The sequence below is a fragment of the Haplochromis burtoni genome, unplaced genomic scaffold (genome assembly GCF_018398535.1).
Source record: "Haplochromis burtoni strain Fernald_Lab_line unplaced genomic scaffold, NCSU_Asbu1 Contig_221, whole genome shotgun sequence".
Classification (NCBI taxonomy): Eukaryota; Metazoa; Chordata; class Actinopteri; order Cichliformes; family Cichlidae; genus Haplochromis; species Haplochromis burtoni.
This window is the reverse complement of record NW_024582582.1, coordinates 153,050-167,235: the sequence shown is the minus strand read 5'-3', so window position 1 is coordinate 167,235 and position 14,186 is coordinate 153,050. Positions and strand designations below refer to the sequence as shown.

At 41.3% G+C, this 14,186-nt stretch overlaps 1 protein-coding gene across 2 annotated transcripts; it reads left to right on the top strand.

Moving 5' to 3' along the window:
- The first annotated feature begins 4,281 nt into the window (after positions 1–4,281).
- cstf1 (cleavage stimulation factor, 3' pre-RNA, subunit 1) lies at positions 4,282–14,052 on the top strand. Of its 2 annotated transcripts, none has more exons than XM_014338842.2 (6): positions 4,282–4,382; positions 4,707–4,919; positions 5,851–6,128; positions 6,210–6,407; positions 6,498–6,888; positions 13,500–14,050. In XM_014338842.2, the coding sequence occupies exons 2-6, from the start codon at positions 4,751–4,753 to the stop codon at positions 13,757–13,759; spliced, it is 1,296 nt and encodes a 431-aa protein (XP_014194328.1). In that variant the 5' UTR covers positions 4,282–4,382; positions 4,707–4,750; the 3' UTR covers positions 13,760–14,050. The 2 variants fall into 2 exon arrangements, with proteins under 2 accessions (XP_014194328.1, XP_005938640.1); XM_005938578.3 differs by having other exon boundaries at positions 4,295–4,382; positions 4,735–4,919; positions 13,500–14,052.
- The last annotated feature ends 134 nt before the right edge of the window (positions 14,053–14,186 follow it).

The following is a 14,186-nucleotide window of genomic DNA, read 5'->3' as shown; positions in this document are numbered from 1 at the left end:
TTCTCATTTAAAATGTCTAGCTTTTAAAAAATAATTATCTGAATCTTACAACAAACGATTGATAGATTGATGCATATATACCATCAGAACAGTGTACATCACTGTCACAACAGTGTTTATTTTCATTCAAAGGCTTTATGATTTTTCCTATAATGGTGGGCCGTCTCTAGTCAAAATGCCCGGGCCAATTTTCTGTCCCAGTCCAGCCCTGTATGCAGCTCATCTGCAGTCTGGTGTTACCTACATCTTCCTATTCAGAAGGCAGAATTTCCGAGTTCTGAGTACAATCGAAAGCACCACGACTGCAGTTTTTGTGTTGGATGTAAAAGGCGCACATGACGCTGTGACGTAGGCTAGAATCATGGCAGCAGTCAATGACGGTCCAGGCGTGGGATTTCTCTCGTGGAAATATGCACATTATCTTTTCCTTTCTATTGGTAGGTGGCACAGTGCACTGTGGCAAGTAAGCAAGCTAGAAGACTGGCAAAGTTATGGAAGCAACACATTAACAAGAGAATTCTGAGTAAAACCAAAGTTACTTTCCCTAGTAACTAGTTACTTTGAAAGTAACGAGTAACTTGAAGTAACTGAGTTACTTTTGAGAGAAGTAACTAGTAATGTAACTAAGTTACTATTTTAAAGTAACTTACCCAACACTGTATATAACATAATATAAACTACATTAAGGCCTGCTATAAGACAGACACATTTTTTTTTTAAATGGGAATCTTATAGACTCCAAGAATAGAAAGAGGGAGTTGGAAATTAGCAGAATATGTCCCCTTTAATGAAAATCTTTCTTTAAATGCTTTAATTTTGCTGTCAAATCCTTACTGCTGTTATTCTGAACATGATGTCATCACGTGGGATCAGCCGTGTAATTATCAGATGACATCTGCTGTTAAAAAACAAAGTGTTTTTCTATCATTCCACCGCCACAGACTCTAGCCGGTCTCCAAGGCAACTAGAGGCCGGTCTGCTAAGAGCATGGTTTGTGTCGACATGGCAACAAGACACCTCCTACCACGCATGTTTTCTACAGTCTGCACACTGCCCTGTAGGGCGGAAGCACAGTTTTAGTGCATGGTTTTAAAGCCCCAGTCAGATGAAACAAAATCACAGTGTGTGGATGTGTGCAGGAGTCTGCTAAAAAAAAAGTCAGCAGAGGTCTGATGATGTTGATAAATTGTTATTTGGCTGTGTTGCTCAGGTTACTAGGATACAAGGTTGAGTCGAGTTTTACAGCTGATGGTCAGCAGCGACAAGAGACAAACAACATGTTCCTTCTGCTCCTGCTGGCCTCTCAGCTGCCGACGCACAACATAGTTTAAGAGAGATGGTTGTTTGGTGCAATGTAGACTTTTATCCATGTGCGTCCAGCTGCTCTTGGGAGTGTCTGACACATGCTGAGTCACACTGTGGATGTTGGCATAACCACAGTAGTACTAAATACTTCTAGAAACAACATCAGTAACAAAAAATGTTCTGATGCAGCAAAACGTTAAATAGACATTTTCAGCCCCATGTCTTAGTGGTTGTAAACAGCAGATCTGAACAGCAGGTAGGTGGGGCTTTTGTGCTCACAGCATGACCTTTGTGCCTGAGTTGACAATATCAGGGATACCTCCTCTCACAGCATACAGAGAGTAAAAAACTGTCAGAAAGTATTTCGATCAGTGTGAAGCTCAGACTTCACTCTGAGCTTTGTTATACATGCACCGATTTCATTATCTCAAGCTCTTGCCATGCTAAATATGAGCATCCACCACTGGAGCGGTATAAGAAATGACAGAAAACAATCAGCTTCCTTCAAAATGTACCCGCACTGCAAGGACTGCAAGGTATTCTGCCTATTTCATCGGTGTTTGATGGGGATCATTCAAAAAAGTCTACCTTTTCCATAGCAGGTTTCCACCATCATCCCTGTAATCTGAATGTATTACAGTGCATTTTGTCTCTTTGTTTTTGGCCAGCACTAGCAGTGATGAACCACATTACAGGAAGTGGTAACTGAGCATTAATGTGTGTGCATCTGTACGTGGGTGGGATTTGCTGCAGGCCTATAACCACTTACATGTTCAGCTTCCCAGTAGCTTAAGCACAGCAGCCTCATGTCCCACTCTTGTCCACAACCAGCTGCCATCACTGACACTCCCGTCAGTGTAAAAACTGCAAACCAGCATTAATCAAAGAATCAGAAAGTGATCTGAAATTTGACTCTTTTCTTTCCCTTTGTGTCTGAGATGGTGCTCTTTTGCGCCCTCTGCTGGATCATGGCTGACAAAAAGTCTTGAACCCATAAATAGAACGTATTTGCATTAAAAGTGTTAGAATTGTGTTAATAATATTATTGTTGTTGTTTTTGTTGTTATGCAGAGGGCGGTCAGGATTAGCCATGATGGATGACCTCTTCTCCACCACAGTTTCAAAGTGTCCAGCCAATCACAGAGCCTGCTTTTCTAATCAGTTTACCCAGTTTCCTCGTGTCGCCACCTTTGATGTTGCTCTCCAGCACACCAGCACAAATTAGAGACAGAAAATCTCATTTCACTGCAAATTTGGAAGAATCTCACCTTCCTTATGAAATACAGCTTGCTCACCCGTCTTGTTGTATAAAACGTGTTGGTGTTCCAGTTCAGCCTGGTGTATGAGTGGATCATCAGGTACTTGCATCACATCAACATCCTGTCCCAGAATAGAAACAGACATGTTATGAACGTGCTCACCATCTCTCTCTGGTCTTCACTTGCACCTTCAGAAGCAATAAAAGTACTAACTATAACTTTTGATTGGCTTTTAAAATTTTTCTTTGTTTTTTTTTTTGCAATATTTCTTTTTACTTACCAATGTTACTATTGGTAGTAGTGATATTTTCTCCTCTGGTTGCTCCCTTTCTCACACCAAGTCTCTGAATGTCTTCCTTCATTACATCCATTAAACTCCTCTCAGGTCTTCCTCTATTCATCCCATATCCATTATCCCTACTCTGCATATGTCCAAACCATCTCAGTCTTGCTTCTCTAACTTTGCCCCCAGACTGCTCAACCTGAACCTGAGCTGATATACCCAACTCTGCCACCTCCAGCTACACCTCCAGCCCTGCTGTTAGTGTAACTGTCTCCAAACCACACATAACAGTAGCTAATCTTGTGCATATTTCCTTTCAGTCTTGCTGCTATTCCTCTGTCCCAAATCACCTCTGACACTCGTCTCTGCCTACACTCTCTTCTTCACCTCTCTTGTGTACTGTCTGTTTCTTTGGATGGTTGAAACCAGGTATTTAAACTCATCTAATTTCACTACCTCTACCCTTTGTATGCTCATCTTTCTATCTGTCTCCCCCTCATTCATACACATGTATTCTGTCTTGTTCCTACTGACTTTCAATCCTCTTCTCTCCAGAGCAGCTCCTCAGGCTCTCTTCCACTTGCCCTCACTACAGATCATGATGTCATCTGCAAACATCATAATCCACTGAGACTCCTGCCTGACCTCATCTGCCAACCTGTCCATCAGCACTGCAAACAGTTAGGGGGTGGATCAATCCCTGATATAATCCGACCACACCTTGAAACCATCTGTCACTGTTACCCCGTCTTACTGTCCTAAAATATTTGTGTAATAATTATGTTTCAAATGTATCAATTCTGCAGATGAATTTGTGAAATTCTGCTGTACAAACTGACTTTAAAATGCAAGATTACTGTCAGACTTAAAATGGCCCAATATAAATTCTTTTTTTTTCATTGGCTTTTATCCACAAATGTCTTCTTTGAGAATCCTCACACAAGTCCATCTAAAGCCTATACCATAACTTTCTGATGCAACCCCAACGGGATCTTTGTCTATTAAAAACGGAGTTTGGGGTATATATAACTGTTAATGTGTAAGGCATTAGTGAAATGAGAAATATTTTACAATGTGCTCATTTTAATAATTCATAATTCATTTCAATAATTTGCAGGGCACAATGTCAGATATAGTGAACTGACAAACTTAATTTTCAACATCTTTTCAATACATTACTTTATATGTTCTTTTTTATTTAACGTATTCTAATCAGCATTACCTTCATTTGGTTTCAGGGGTCAATAAACCATTAGCTTAAAAGGATTTCTAACTATGATGTATCAAATTAAACAGCTTTCACTAGCTGAACGTTATTCTATTATTATTTTCATTTGAACAACAAAAAGCAGCATAAAGCGTGGTATTTTGTATCGGAATAGGCCAAAACCTTAGCCAGAGCCCCTGAGCAAGATGGCGGCTCCAGAAACGCGTCGCGCGGATATGATGTTTTTCTGTGCAGTGACGTAGTGCGCAAAATACGTAGTACGTAACGGACGTTCGGATTAAGAAGCGCACTTGGAACTTTTAAGAGGGTTAGTATGTTTTATGTGTTTCAGTGTTAAAAACAGATAATTTTTTACAGTTATGTTGTTAAGTAGCATGTGCCGCTTCTTTTGGACAATGCACAGGCTCATGGTTCACAATGGACACATTGTTCTTTTTTAGTTCTGTCATCGCTGTAGCAACAAAGCTAACGTTGTTAGCTGCAAGGCTAACACATCCATTCATTCCTTATAACTGCCACACTGTTAGCATACCTACAGCTAACGGTGTTCGCTAATATTGTGATTTGACATTAACCTAATCCGCTAATATAGACCTGGGGCAGGTCGTTAACATTTTGTTTTCGACTTTAGTTCACACAGTTGTCACGACCCGGTTTAGGTGACAGTGGCCCAACATGTTTCGTCCCAAACCGACTCTGAAGGACCGACAGCACCTGTACAAGCTTATCATCAGCCAGCTGCTCTACGATGGATACACTAGCATCGCCAACAGTCTCATCAATGAGGTGAAGCCACAGAGCGTTGTGTCTCCCTCTGAGCAGCTCATGCAGCTGGCAAAGATAGGTAAGAGTTGAGACCTTGTTCTGATCTTGAAAACAGCATCTTGGGGTGGAGGGTGGGGGATACCTAAAAGTATTTTGTGCAATTAAAAGAAACAGCCGACACCGACGTCATAGCTTTTGCTTAATTATAAGACGAGCTGTTTTTGAAGTGAAACAAATAATGCTAATTCTGACTTGCTTGAAGAATGCACTCTTCCACTTCACCTCAGTAAGACCTTTGGGATCATCTATCAGTCACACTCTTCTCTGCTCTGCATGCGTTGCTTGTTTGCACTGGTCTTATTTTGATTGATTTGATTGAAAGTGAGAGTCATTAGTGCGTGCCATACTGCAGCACCATTTACATTTGCAGGACTTTTCCCTTTTGCATCCTCCGAAACACTCATGTGGCATAACCACAGTTTCCAGTTAAGTTAAAACTTTTGCAAAGATATGAAAAGAGGCTGACGTAGTAGACGTAGCAGTGTGAAATGCCTCCAAACTGCTGACCCTTTGCTTTTAGCTTCCTCCTAATTTTTCTGCTAGGTTAGCTCCAGTCTGCCACCTCTGACTGACATATACACGAAACATGTGCTAAAAAGTCAGCTGTGTCGTAATGGATGCAGCTCACCCTGGACACTGTCTTTTTCCCCTCTGCCCTTAGGACAAAGATTCAGGACTATGAAGCTCAGACCGAACACACTAAAACAGCTTGAAAAAGAAAAACATGACTGATTATAGAGTGACTGACTTTCTTTTAGGGCAGATTTTTCAAGTCTTCTACTGGTGCTACTTTTACTGGCTTTATTTATTCTGTCTATCTAGTTATCTAATCTCCTCTATCTGGGGTTATAATCTCAGATTCTCAGGCCTTTGTAGCAGTTGTTTCATCCACATCTTGTTTTTGTATTGTATGTCTTCAGATCCTAACTACAACCTATAATCCATTACAGGGATGGAAAATGACGATAGTGCTGTTCAGTATGCGATCGGTCGCTCAGATACTGTAGCCCCGGGTGTTGGCATCGATCTGGAATTTGATGCAGACGTCCAGACCATGTCTCCAGAGGCGTCAGAGTATGAGACCTGCTACGTCACATCTCACAAGGGCCCTTGCCGCGTTGCTACATACAGTCGAGATGGTCAGCTGATCGCTACAGGCTCTGCTGACGCCTCCATCAAGATCCTGGATACTGAGCGCATGCTGGCGAAGAGTGCCATGCCCATTGAGGTGAGGCAGCTCAGACAGCACAGGCATGCCGAATGTTTTTAAGCCAGTGCACTGACATTTTTTCATTTCTACATACATCAGGTGATGATGAATGAGACGGCGCAGCAAAACATGGAGAATCACCCTGTGATTCGCACGCTGTACGACCACGTCGATGAAGTCACCTGCCTTGCCTTCCATCCCACCGAACAGATTCTGGCATCTGGCTCCAGAGATTACACCCTCAAACTGTTTGACTACTCCAAGCCCTCTGCAAAAAGAGCCTTTAAATATATACAGGTCGGACATATTCAAATCCAAAGTGCCAAAGCTGATGTATATAAATGCAAATCTTTGTAATCCAGTTGTCACCTTTCGATTTACCCACAGGAAGCAGAAATGCTGCGTTCAATCTCCTTCCACCCCTCTGGTGACTTCCTGCTAGTGGGGACGCAGCACCCCACCCTGCGCCTCTATGACGTCAACACTTTCCAGTGCTTCGTGTCTTGCAACCCACTGGACCAGCACACAGACACCATCAGCGGGGTCAGCTACAACCCCACAGCTAATAGCTATGTCACCTGCAGCAAGGACGGCAGCATCAAGTTGTGGGACGGTGTCTCTAACCGCTGCGTGACGACCTTTGAGAAGGCACATGACGGAGCGGAGGTGTGCTCCGCCATCTTTTCCAAGAACTCCAAGTACATCCTGTCCAGTGGGAAAGACTCGGTGGTCAAACTTTGGGAGATCTCAACAGGCAGGACTCTGGTCAAGTACACAGGTAGGGAGGATTTGCTGTTATTCTAAACTATGGCAGTTGAAGCATTCACAGTCACAGGTTTGCTGATGCATAACTTACCTATAGTGAGCTACTTGCAACATTTAAAACCTATAAAAAATAAATATTATAACAAGTTTATGGCAAATTCATATTTAAAATTCTAACACTCAAGAATTACATTTATCTAGTGTGCATATTAGCTGTTTATGCTGAGACATATGACCAGAAATATAGTTTATGTAAATGTATTGTTTCTGTCACGAGTGTATAGAATATGAAAAGAGAAAAAAATGCAAGAAATAAAGTAAAACAGCACAAACTAACCAACTAAAAAAGTCAGCTCTCTGGCTGTTTTAACAAAAGTTTATTTGGCACGAGGAGTCAGACCTCTACAACGTGCCTGCTGTACATCTCTACAACCATCAGCATGGATGTCATTTCTGTTTTTAGTCCAGCACAGAAATAAAACTTAAAAAAAAGAACTGAAAGCATCCACACAGCACACACAGCTTCTGACTGAAGCCCAGCTGTTAACACTTTGCTATGTTACTCAGCATCTATATTTCTATATTTCACACACGATTGTGTATCATATTGGCACTATTGAACCGAATTTCACATGGATCATGTGTTTGCCGTCCCTGTGTTGTTTTTTTGTGATGATTTTTAATTCTTGGTTTCATAACCGTGCTGTGGATGGAAGCAGTGGCAAAGCTTACTGTTCTCCAGCTGCTGAACAGGTGGTTTGATTAAAAATTCTTATTAGGATTTAAATGACAGAGGTTGGATAGTACTTACAGTAAGGAGCTTAGCTGCCGTCAACGTAATTAAAATGCACTTCCTCCCACAGTGTGTGTGTGTGTGTGTGTGTGTGTGTGTGTGTGTGTGTGTGTGTGTGTGTGTGTGTGTGTGTGTGTGTGTGTGTGTGTGGGAAAATCCAGAGTGTTATGTTTTGCATTTGTCCCTTAAAATACCTATATGCAGTGTTTCATCTTGATAAGTCACGTGTTAGCGTGCCATGCTTGAGTAAAAAGGGTTTTTACTCCTATTTATCAGCTTTTAGGCACTGTTCTGTAACGTCTCCATCAAGCATGATCATAATGCAGTGGTAATAAGGATCCTATTTGTCAGTCAGCACTAGAGGTCGCCTTAGTTTAAAAAAATCACTTATGATGCCATTTTATCCGCCTTTTAATTTTTTTATAATAATGAAACATTTAATAGTGTTTAATTTAAACAAATCAAAAGGAAATAATACAGAAAAAAAGAGACGTGGCGCTCAACACTGTAAAAACCAGAGGAATGAGCTGCAGTTACAGGAGAGACACTAAGATGATACAAACATGAGCTGAATGGACTTAAGCTGGGTGCTCCTTTGTCACATGGATCCACAATGCTTTGTAAATTTCACGTGTTATTCTACAGTTTTATGACTTGTGTAATGCTGTGAAAGAGACAAAGCACTTATGGTAGCAGTATTGTAGCATGGGAACTATATAATGTTACAGTAGATCCACATCAGTGGAAGTGAGCAAGTGTGCATGGACTTTCAAATCAATAAAAATGGCAGTTTTTTTAGAAGTGGCGTCTGAAACTCTTAAGCATAAACTCTGTTTACGCTTCCATATGTGCAACAGTTCATGCTGCAGCACTGCTATCTGCACACACGACCCTTCATATTTCTACATCTCCTCACTGTACTGTCATTTCTCTCAACGCACTCTGCAGATACCATCTACACGATGTTATAAGTATCTAATCTATAGAGGTTTTGCAGGCATGTGACCCCTTATCATTTCCCAACCATTTTAGATGCGTAACATGTCAAGTGAGTAAAAAACCCACTAAACGTCACGGAGATGAGATAAACTATGACAGTTATAAGTAAACAAACAAATGCCACACACTTTATATCATTATGTTATCAACAGTTATAGTGGACGAGATCCAACATGGGTGACAGAGTCACTGGACTCTGCCTCTGTCTGCAGTCACTGCCTGAACAACTGAACCACAGTCACTGCAAATTTGATGTTTATCATATTAACATATTACCATCTAACATCTGTGACAGTGATACTGAGGCAAGTTGATTGAGGATATCTTCAATTTTCCATCAGTAAGCACTGCTGATTTTACCTTTGTTCACTGCTATTCATGGCTGTTACTGAAACTAGATATTTATTCTCAAAATGGTCATTTTGTAAAAATGTCAATTAAAACTTCAAGTATTTTTTTAAACATTTTTAAGAGATTTAAAAAAAAAAAAGCGCCTTCTTGTAAGTGCTACCAGTGTCGGCATTTCAACAGGAAGTGTGTCAGCATCCTCGTGGCTTAGTGCTGCTCTCTCTGCTGTGTTATCCTGTTGCTGTGACAGTATAACACCGTCTGTGGTGGGCTGTAACATTCTCCCTCTGATAGAGTCACAGGCTGCATGCAGCTTTATTTGGACACTTTAAAATCATGGAACGTTACAAGCATTCTGCTCCTGATTATTTTCATCAGTCAGGAAAGAGAAATTTATGATACGTTTGTGTGGTTAAGTGCGTTTAGTTGAAAGTGCTACAAGCACAGTAAAAAGTGCATGAAGTGCTCCTGGATGTGGTTTATGTTGGTCATGAAAACCATTTCTGTAGAATAGAAATGATCAGTGCTGTCATCGAGGAGTTTTTATCACGAGATAAGTTATGCTTTATTTACATTTTTAAAATCACCAGTATCTGTTTCAAGTAATATTTGGCCATTTCACATTGATCATTTAGAGAATAAATATATAGTTTTAGTAAAGCAGTGAAAAGGAGCTAACAGAGGCAAAAACAGCAGAGCTTACTGATGGAAAATCAAAAAAAATCAAAAATCCTCAGTAACTCACGAGAGAAATGACAAGTACAGTGAGGAGATGTAGAAATAAAAGTGTCATCTATGGATGGTGGTGTAGCAGCATGAGCTGTTCAAGATTGTTTATTTGACACGTGCATAGTTATACAAGTACAACACACAGTGAAATGTGAAGTGTGTGTGTGTTATTTATTTTTTCTCTCCTAATCTGCCATTGTTAATGATTTGAAAGTCCATGCCACACTTGCTCCCTTACAGCCTGTTTAGGTTTGATGCTCTTTGGCTTGTGAAGACTACACTGCCCCCTAGCAGAGCAATGCTGAGTTAATGTTTCTAACTGCAGCGAAGAACTTGTCAGCTGATTGGATTACATTTTACTTTATTGCAATAACCAGGTCATTGTGCCTTCACTGGTTTATTTTCTGTGATGCTGCATATTACCTGCTGTTGGGACATCAGTGTGATCGAGGTCCACGCTGTGTTTTAAATATACAGTAGCTTTCAGCTGGCAGTGCTGGATCTCAGTAAAAATAAAAAGATTTCATTCCCTTTTATTACAAAGTACAATCTTCATCACACTGAGTCAGATTATGAGTAATCGTGACTGTTCCGTCTTCAACTACTGTTCTGATAAATGTTGCAAAAACTCCTGCCAACTCAAGAGCCTGATGACGCTATGTTGGAGGGTCTGCAGACGTGTTGCATTGCCACTTCCTTCCTCCTTTGTAAGAATGATCAGTTTCAGATTTTTTTGTGAATGTTTATCTGATAAGAAAACCCTTGTGGCGTGCTTTGAGAATTCGGGGGTGGTGGGTGCAGACACAGTGATGTAGTAATGCGTTGTGCTCAAAGACTGGGGGGATTTTTTCAAAATTGTTAATGTGGTTTTGATTCTTTTCTTAAGGAACCTGTTGGCTTCAATGCCCTGCTTATTTAACAGTAATTAATAACTATAGATAAATGTGTGGCCTATACACAGGCTACACATTTAAAGCTGGAGATCTTAGTGTTATAGAGATCACATTGATTTCCACTGGTAACGCTCTAGGTTGGAGATGTGTCTGCATCTGTAATGAGATCTGCAACACACATCATCCCTGCAACTTCTAATCTGACCCATAAACACGCTGTCATGTAGCCTGTGGAGAAGATTTCTCCATCTTTGTGATGTTCTTACGGGTACAGGGACAAACCAATAGCATTCATGCATGCACAAGATTGCAGTGTGGTTCATTTTTAGAGTTATGCAATCACCATTCTTATGGTGGCAAATTAACATACATCAGGCAGCTGTAGGCACACAATCGAATGCTGTACTACACGAATAGTTCCTAAAGTCACCAAGTCATCTCCACGTCCACTTCCATCAGTCACTGGAGACAAGAAGAAGAAAAGTTCCCGGCTGCTCAAAGACAAATAGCAGCTAAGTGAAAGTAAACTTTATTGCCATGTACACAGTGTACACACAGTGCAAATAACAAAACATGCTCAGATGCCAAGATTTACAAATACGAATGCAAAATAAATATGTAATCCATAAACCAACTGGAAAATATAAAATATGCAAAACATTTATGCAACATATAAATTACATTAGAAAAAGTGCAATAAAGAAGAAACAGCTGATTAAGCTGACTATAATGCCTTGACTTTAGAGATATGACCACGACAGGTGTCAGGTGCGTTCTTCAAGGTCAGTATAAGACTGCCAGTCTGTCGTTTGGATATAGTGTCTGTGCATTAGTGAGTGTTTCTATCAGTCGGTTATTGGAGGGGTGTGGCAGTAAGGAGGATTCTGGTAGGCAGCCTGGTGTTGAGAAGCCTTTCGGCCTTGGGATAAAAGCTGTTGCATAGCCACTTGTTAACTTTAGCCTTCTCAGGAAGTGTAGTTTCTGCAGCAATTTCTTTTGTTGAGGAGATGGTGTTGTTTGTGTGAGACGTCTTCAGTTATATGGACACAGACGAACTTGATCCTCCAACAATCTCAGTTTATGATGAGTGGGTCAGGTCTTCCTGAAATCCAACATTAGCTCTTTAGTTGTGTTATGTCTGTGAAGTTTCTCAGTCACCTTGGCTCAGGCGATTAGAGGATCATCAGGGGGTCCTTTTGTCCCTCTGTGGGGGGATACTCCCACTAGGTTTATATCTGGGACTCTCCACCATTTCCACCAAGTCCAGACGCCTTTCTTTGCAAGCTCCTTTGACCTTTAGTTGTGTTGACGTTGAGAGATTGTTGTCTGTGCACCAGTTTGACAGCTACTGGCTCATCGGCATCTGCGGAATCATCGTTGTTGCTTATCAGTGCTAACGCAGTCGTGTTAGCAACAAACATGATAATGTGGTTGGTGTTATGTGTTGCTGTGCAGTTGTGAGTCAGCTGAGTGAAGAGCAGAGGAATGGGTACACAGCTCAGTGTGATGATGTTAGAGGTGTTGCAACTCATCTGTACTGCCTTTTTTGTGAATGGCAGTCAATGTGACAGAATCATGGCATTCTGTGTGTTGATCACATAAATAACATGTGTACTTTACAAGCCACAGCTGATATTTTGGTGTATCCGTGCAAGCTTAATTTAGTCAGGGCCACCGTAGTCAGAGGTGATTATCAGAGAGCCGTAAAACCCACTATTCTATGTCCACAGTGGGAAAGCAAAACGGTGAAGTAGTGAGCACAGAACAGAGCAGGCATCATGAAAGGAGGAGCTACGTTTGAGGTGGGTTGCAAAGTGGCTTACGGTTATAGTCTGCGCTTTTGGTTATTATTATGCAAACTGTGTTGTCATCATAGTTTACACAACTTGAGGCAAGCTTGACTTGCTGCTCTCTTCTCCTGTAAAAGATTTAAAAAGCTTGCTGAAAAGTTTTCTCTAACTATTGCAGCTCTCTTGCTCCACTTCTGCAGTGAGTCATCGTAGAAACACCTGTAGGATCCAACCTGTTCAGTCTCAACAGTTTAGCGGTTCGCAACCAACCAAAATGATAACAAAACACACCATCCGCCAGCACTCACAGTATCACTTTTGACACTCGCCACATGCATGAGGGCAGTAGCAGTGAGCATAGACTGGCTGGAATCCAGCTCAACTGGCATAAACTATACAATTTATCAATTACACGTGTTTTATGGTCGCATGTCTCTGAGAGCTGCCTACTCTCAGGAAGGGATGTGCTGTGCATCTAAGAAGATACATACTACAGTGTGTTACACAGATACCACACATGCACAGAGATGCTCATTATTAAAGGCCCGAAGGAAAACCTGTTTGGAATCAGTGTCTGTGATTTTAGGCAGTAATAATATTGTGTCTATCCTCAGTTCACTTTGTTTCACCATGACATCATTTCACCAATGAGACAGTTTTTTGTTATGTGAAAGTACTGAATTGAAACAGATTCACATCCATCTCTGTTCTAAGGGACAGAAGCTAAAGTGAGCCCAAATATCTTGTTTCTCTGTGAGCGCTTCCTCATCGGTGGTCAGGCTCTGGCTGGCATCTCTCCAACGCTTGACTTATTTTCTGTGTTTGAGTTGGACTGACTATACTTGGATGTTTGTAGAGTAACTCGGTAACACACAATCTGGCCTTCACTGTTATAATTTGAGCACTTTAGTTTTTGGGTATCGGTTGTTAGTACACATGATAGCTGATAGGCATGGGAAGTAAGGACAGTATTTACCAGCTGATATTTACTTGAAAGTACAGTGAAAATGATTACAGCATTTTTTTTAATGCTCAGTTAGTTAGACTGACCTGTCGGGCTCATCTGTTGCAGGCGCAGGGCTGAGCGGCCGTCAGATGCACCGTACGCAGGGCGTGTTCAACCACACGGAGGACTACGTGCTGCTGCCCGACGAGCGCACCATCAGCCTCTGCTGCTGGGACTCCCGCACAGCCGAGAGGAAAAACCTGCTGTCTCTGGGTCACAATAACATTGTCCGCTGCATCGTCCACTCACCAACCAACCCGGGCTTCATGACCTGCAGTGATGACTTCAGGGCCCGTTTCTGGTACCGCCGCACAACCACAGACTGAGCCACAAGAGGATGTCTGACTCTTGTGAAGCCTTCCCTGACCTCAGCAAACACTCGCAGTCTTCTTCAATCATTTTCAGTTCAATGGAAAGAGGACAGTGGAATCAGAGAGACAGTACTTAGGAGGAAAAATCAGTCATGTGGTTTTCTTTTTTATGACCTATTAAAGAGTTTAGAAACTTCAGTGGTAACACTCTCCTCACATTTCTTAGATATCATTCTGCAGGTTTGATTAGTTTTCCACTTTTATATTTTGTGTATGTCCTTATGTTGTAATTCTGATTTTTAATAAACAATCCAAAGGAAAAATGTCTGTTCTATGAATTTGATGGCGTAAAGTCCCCCTCAGAGCTTATAACACAGTCTCAGTGATATCCTGTCGATATTTTAAGGACACAGTTGTTGCCACAAAAAGTGAGCAGCAACCT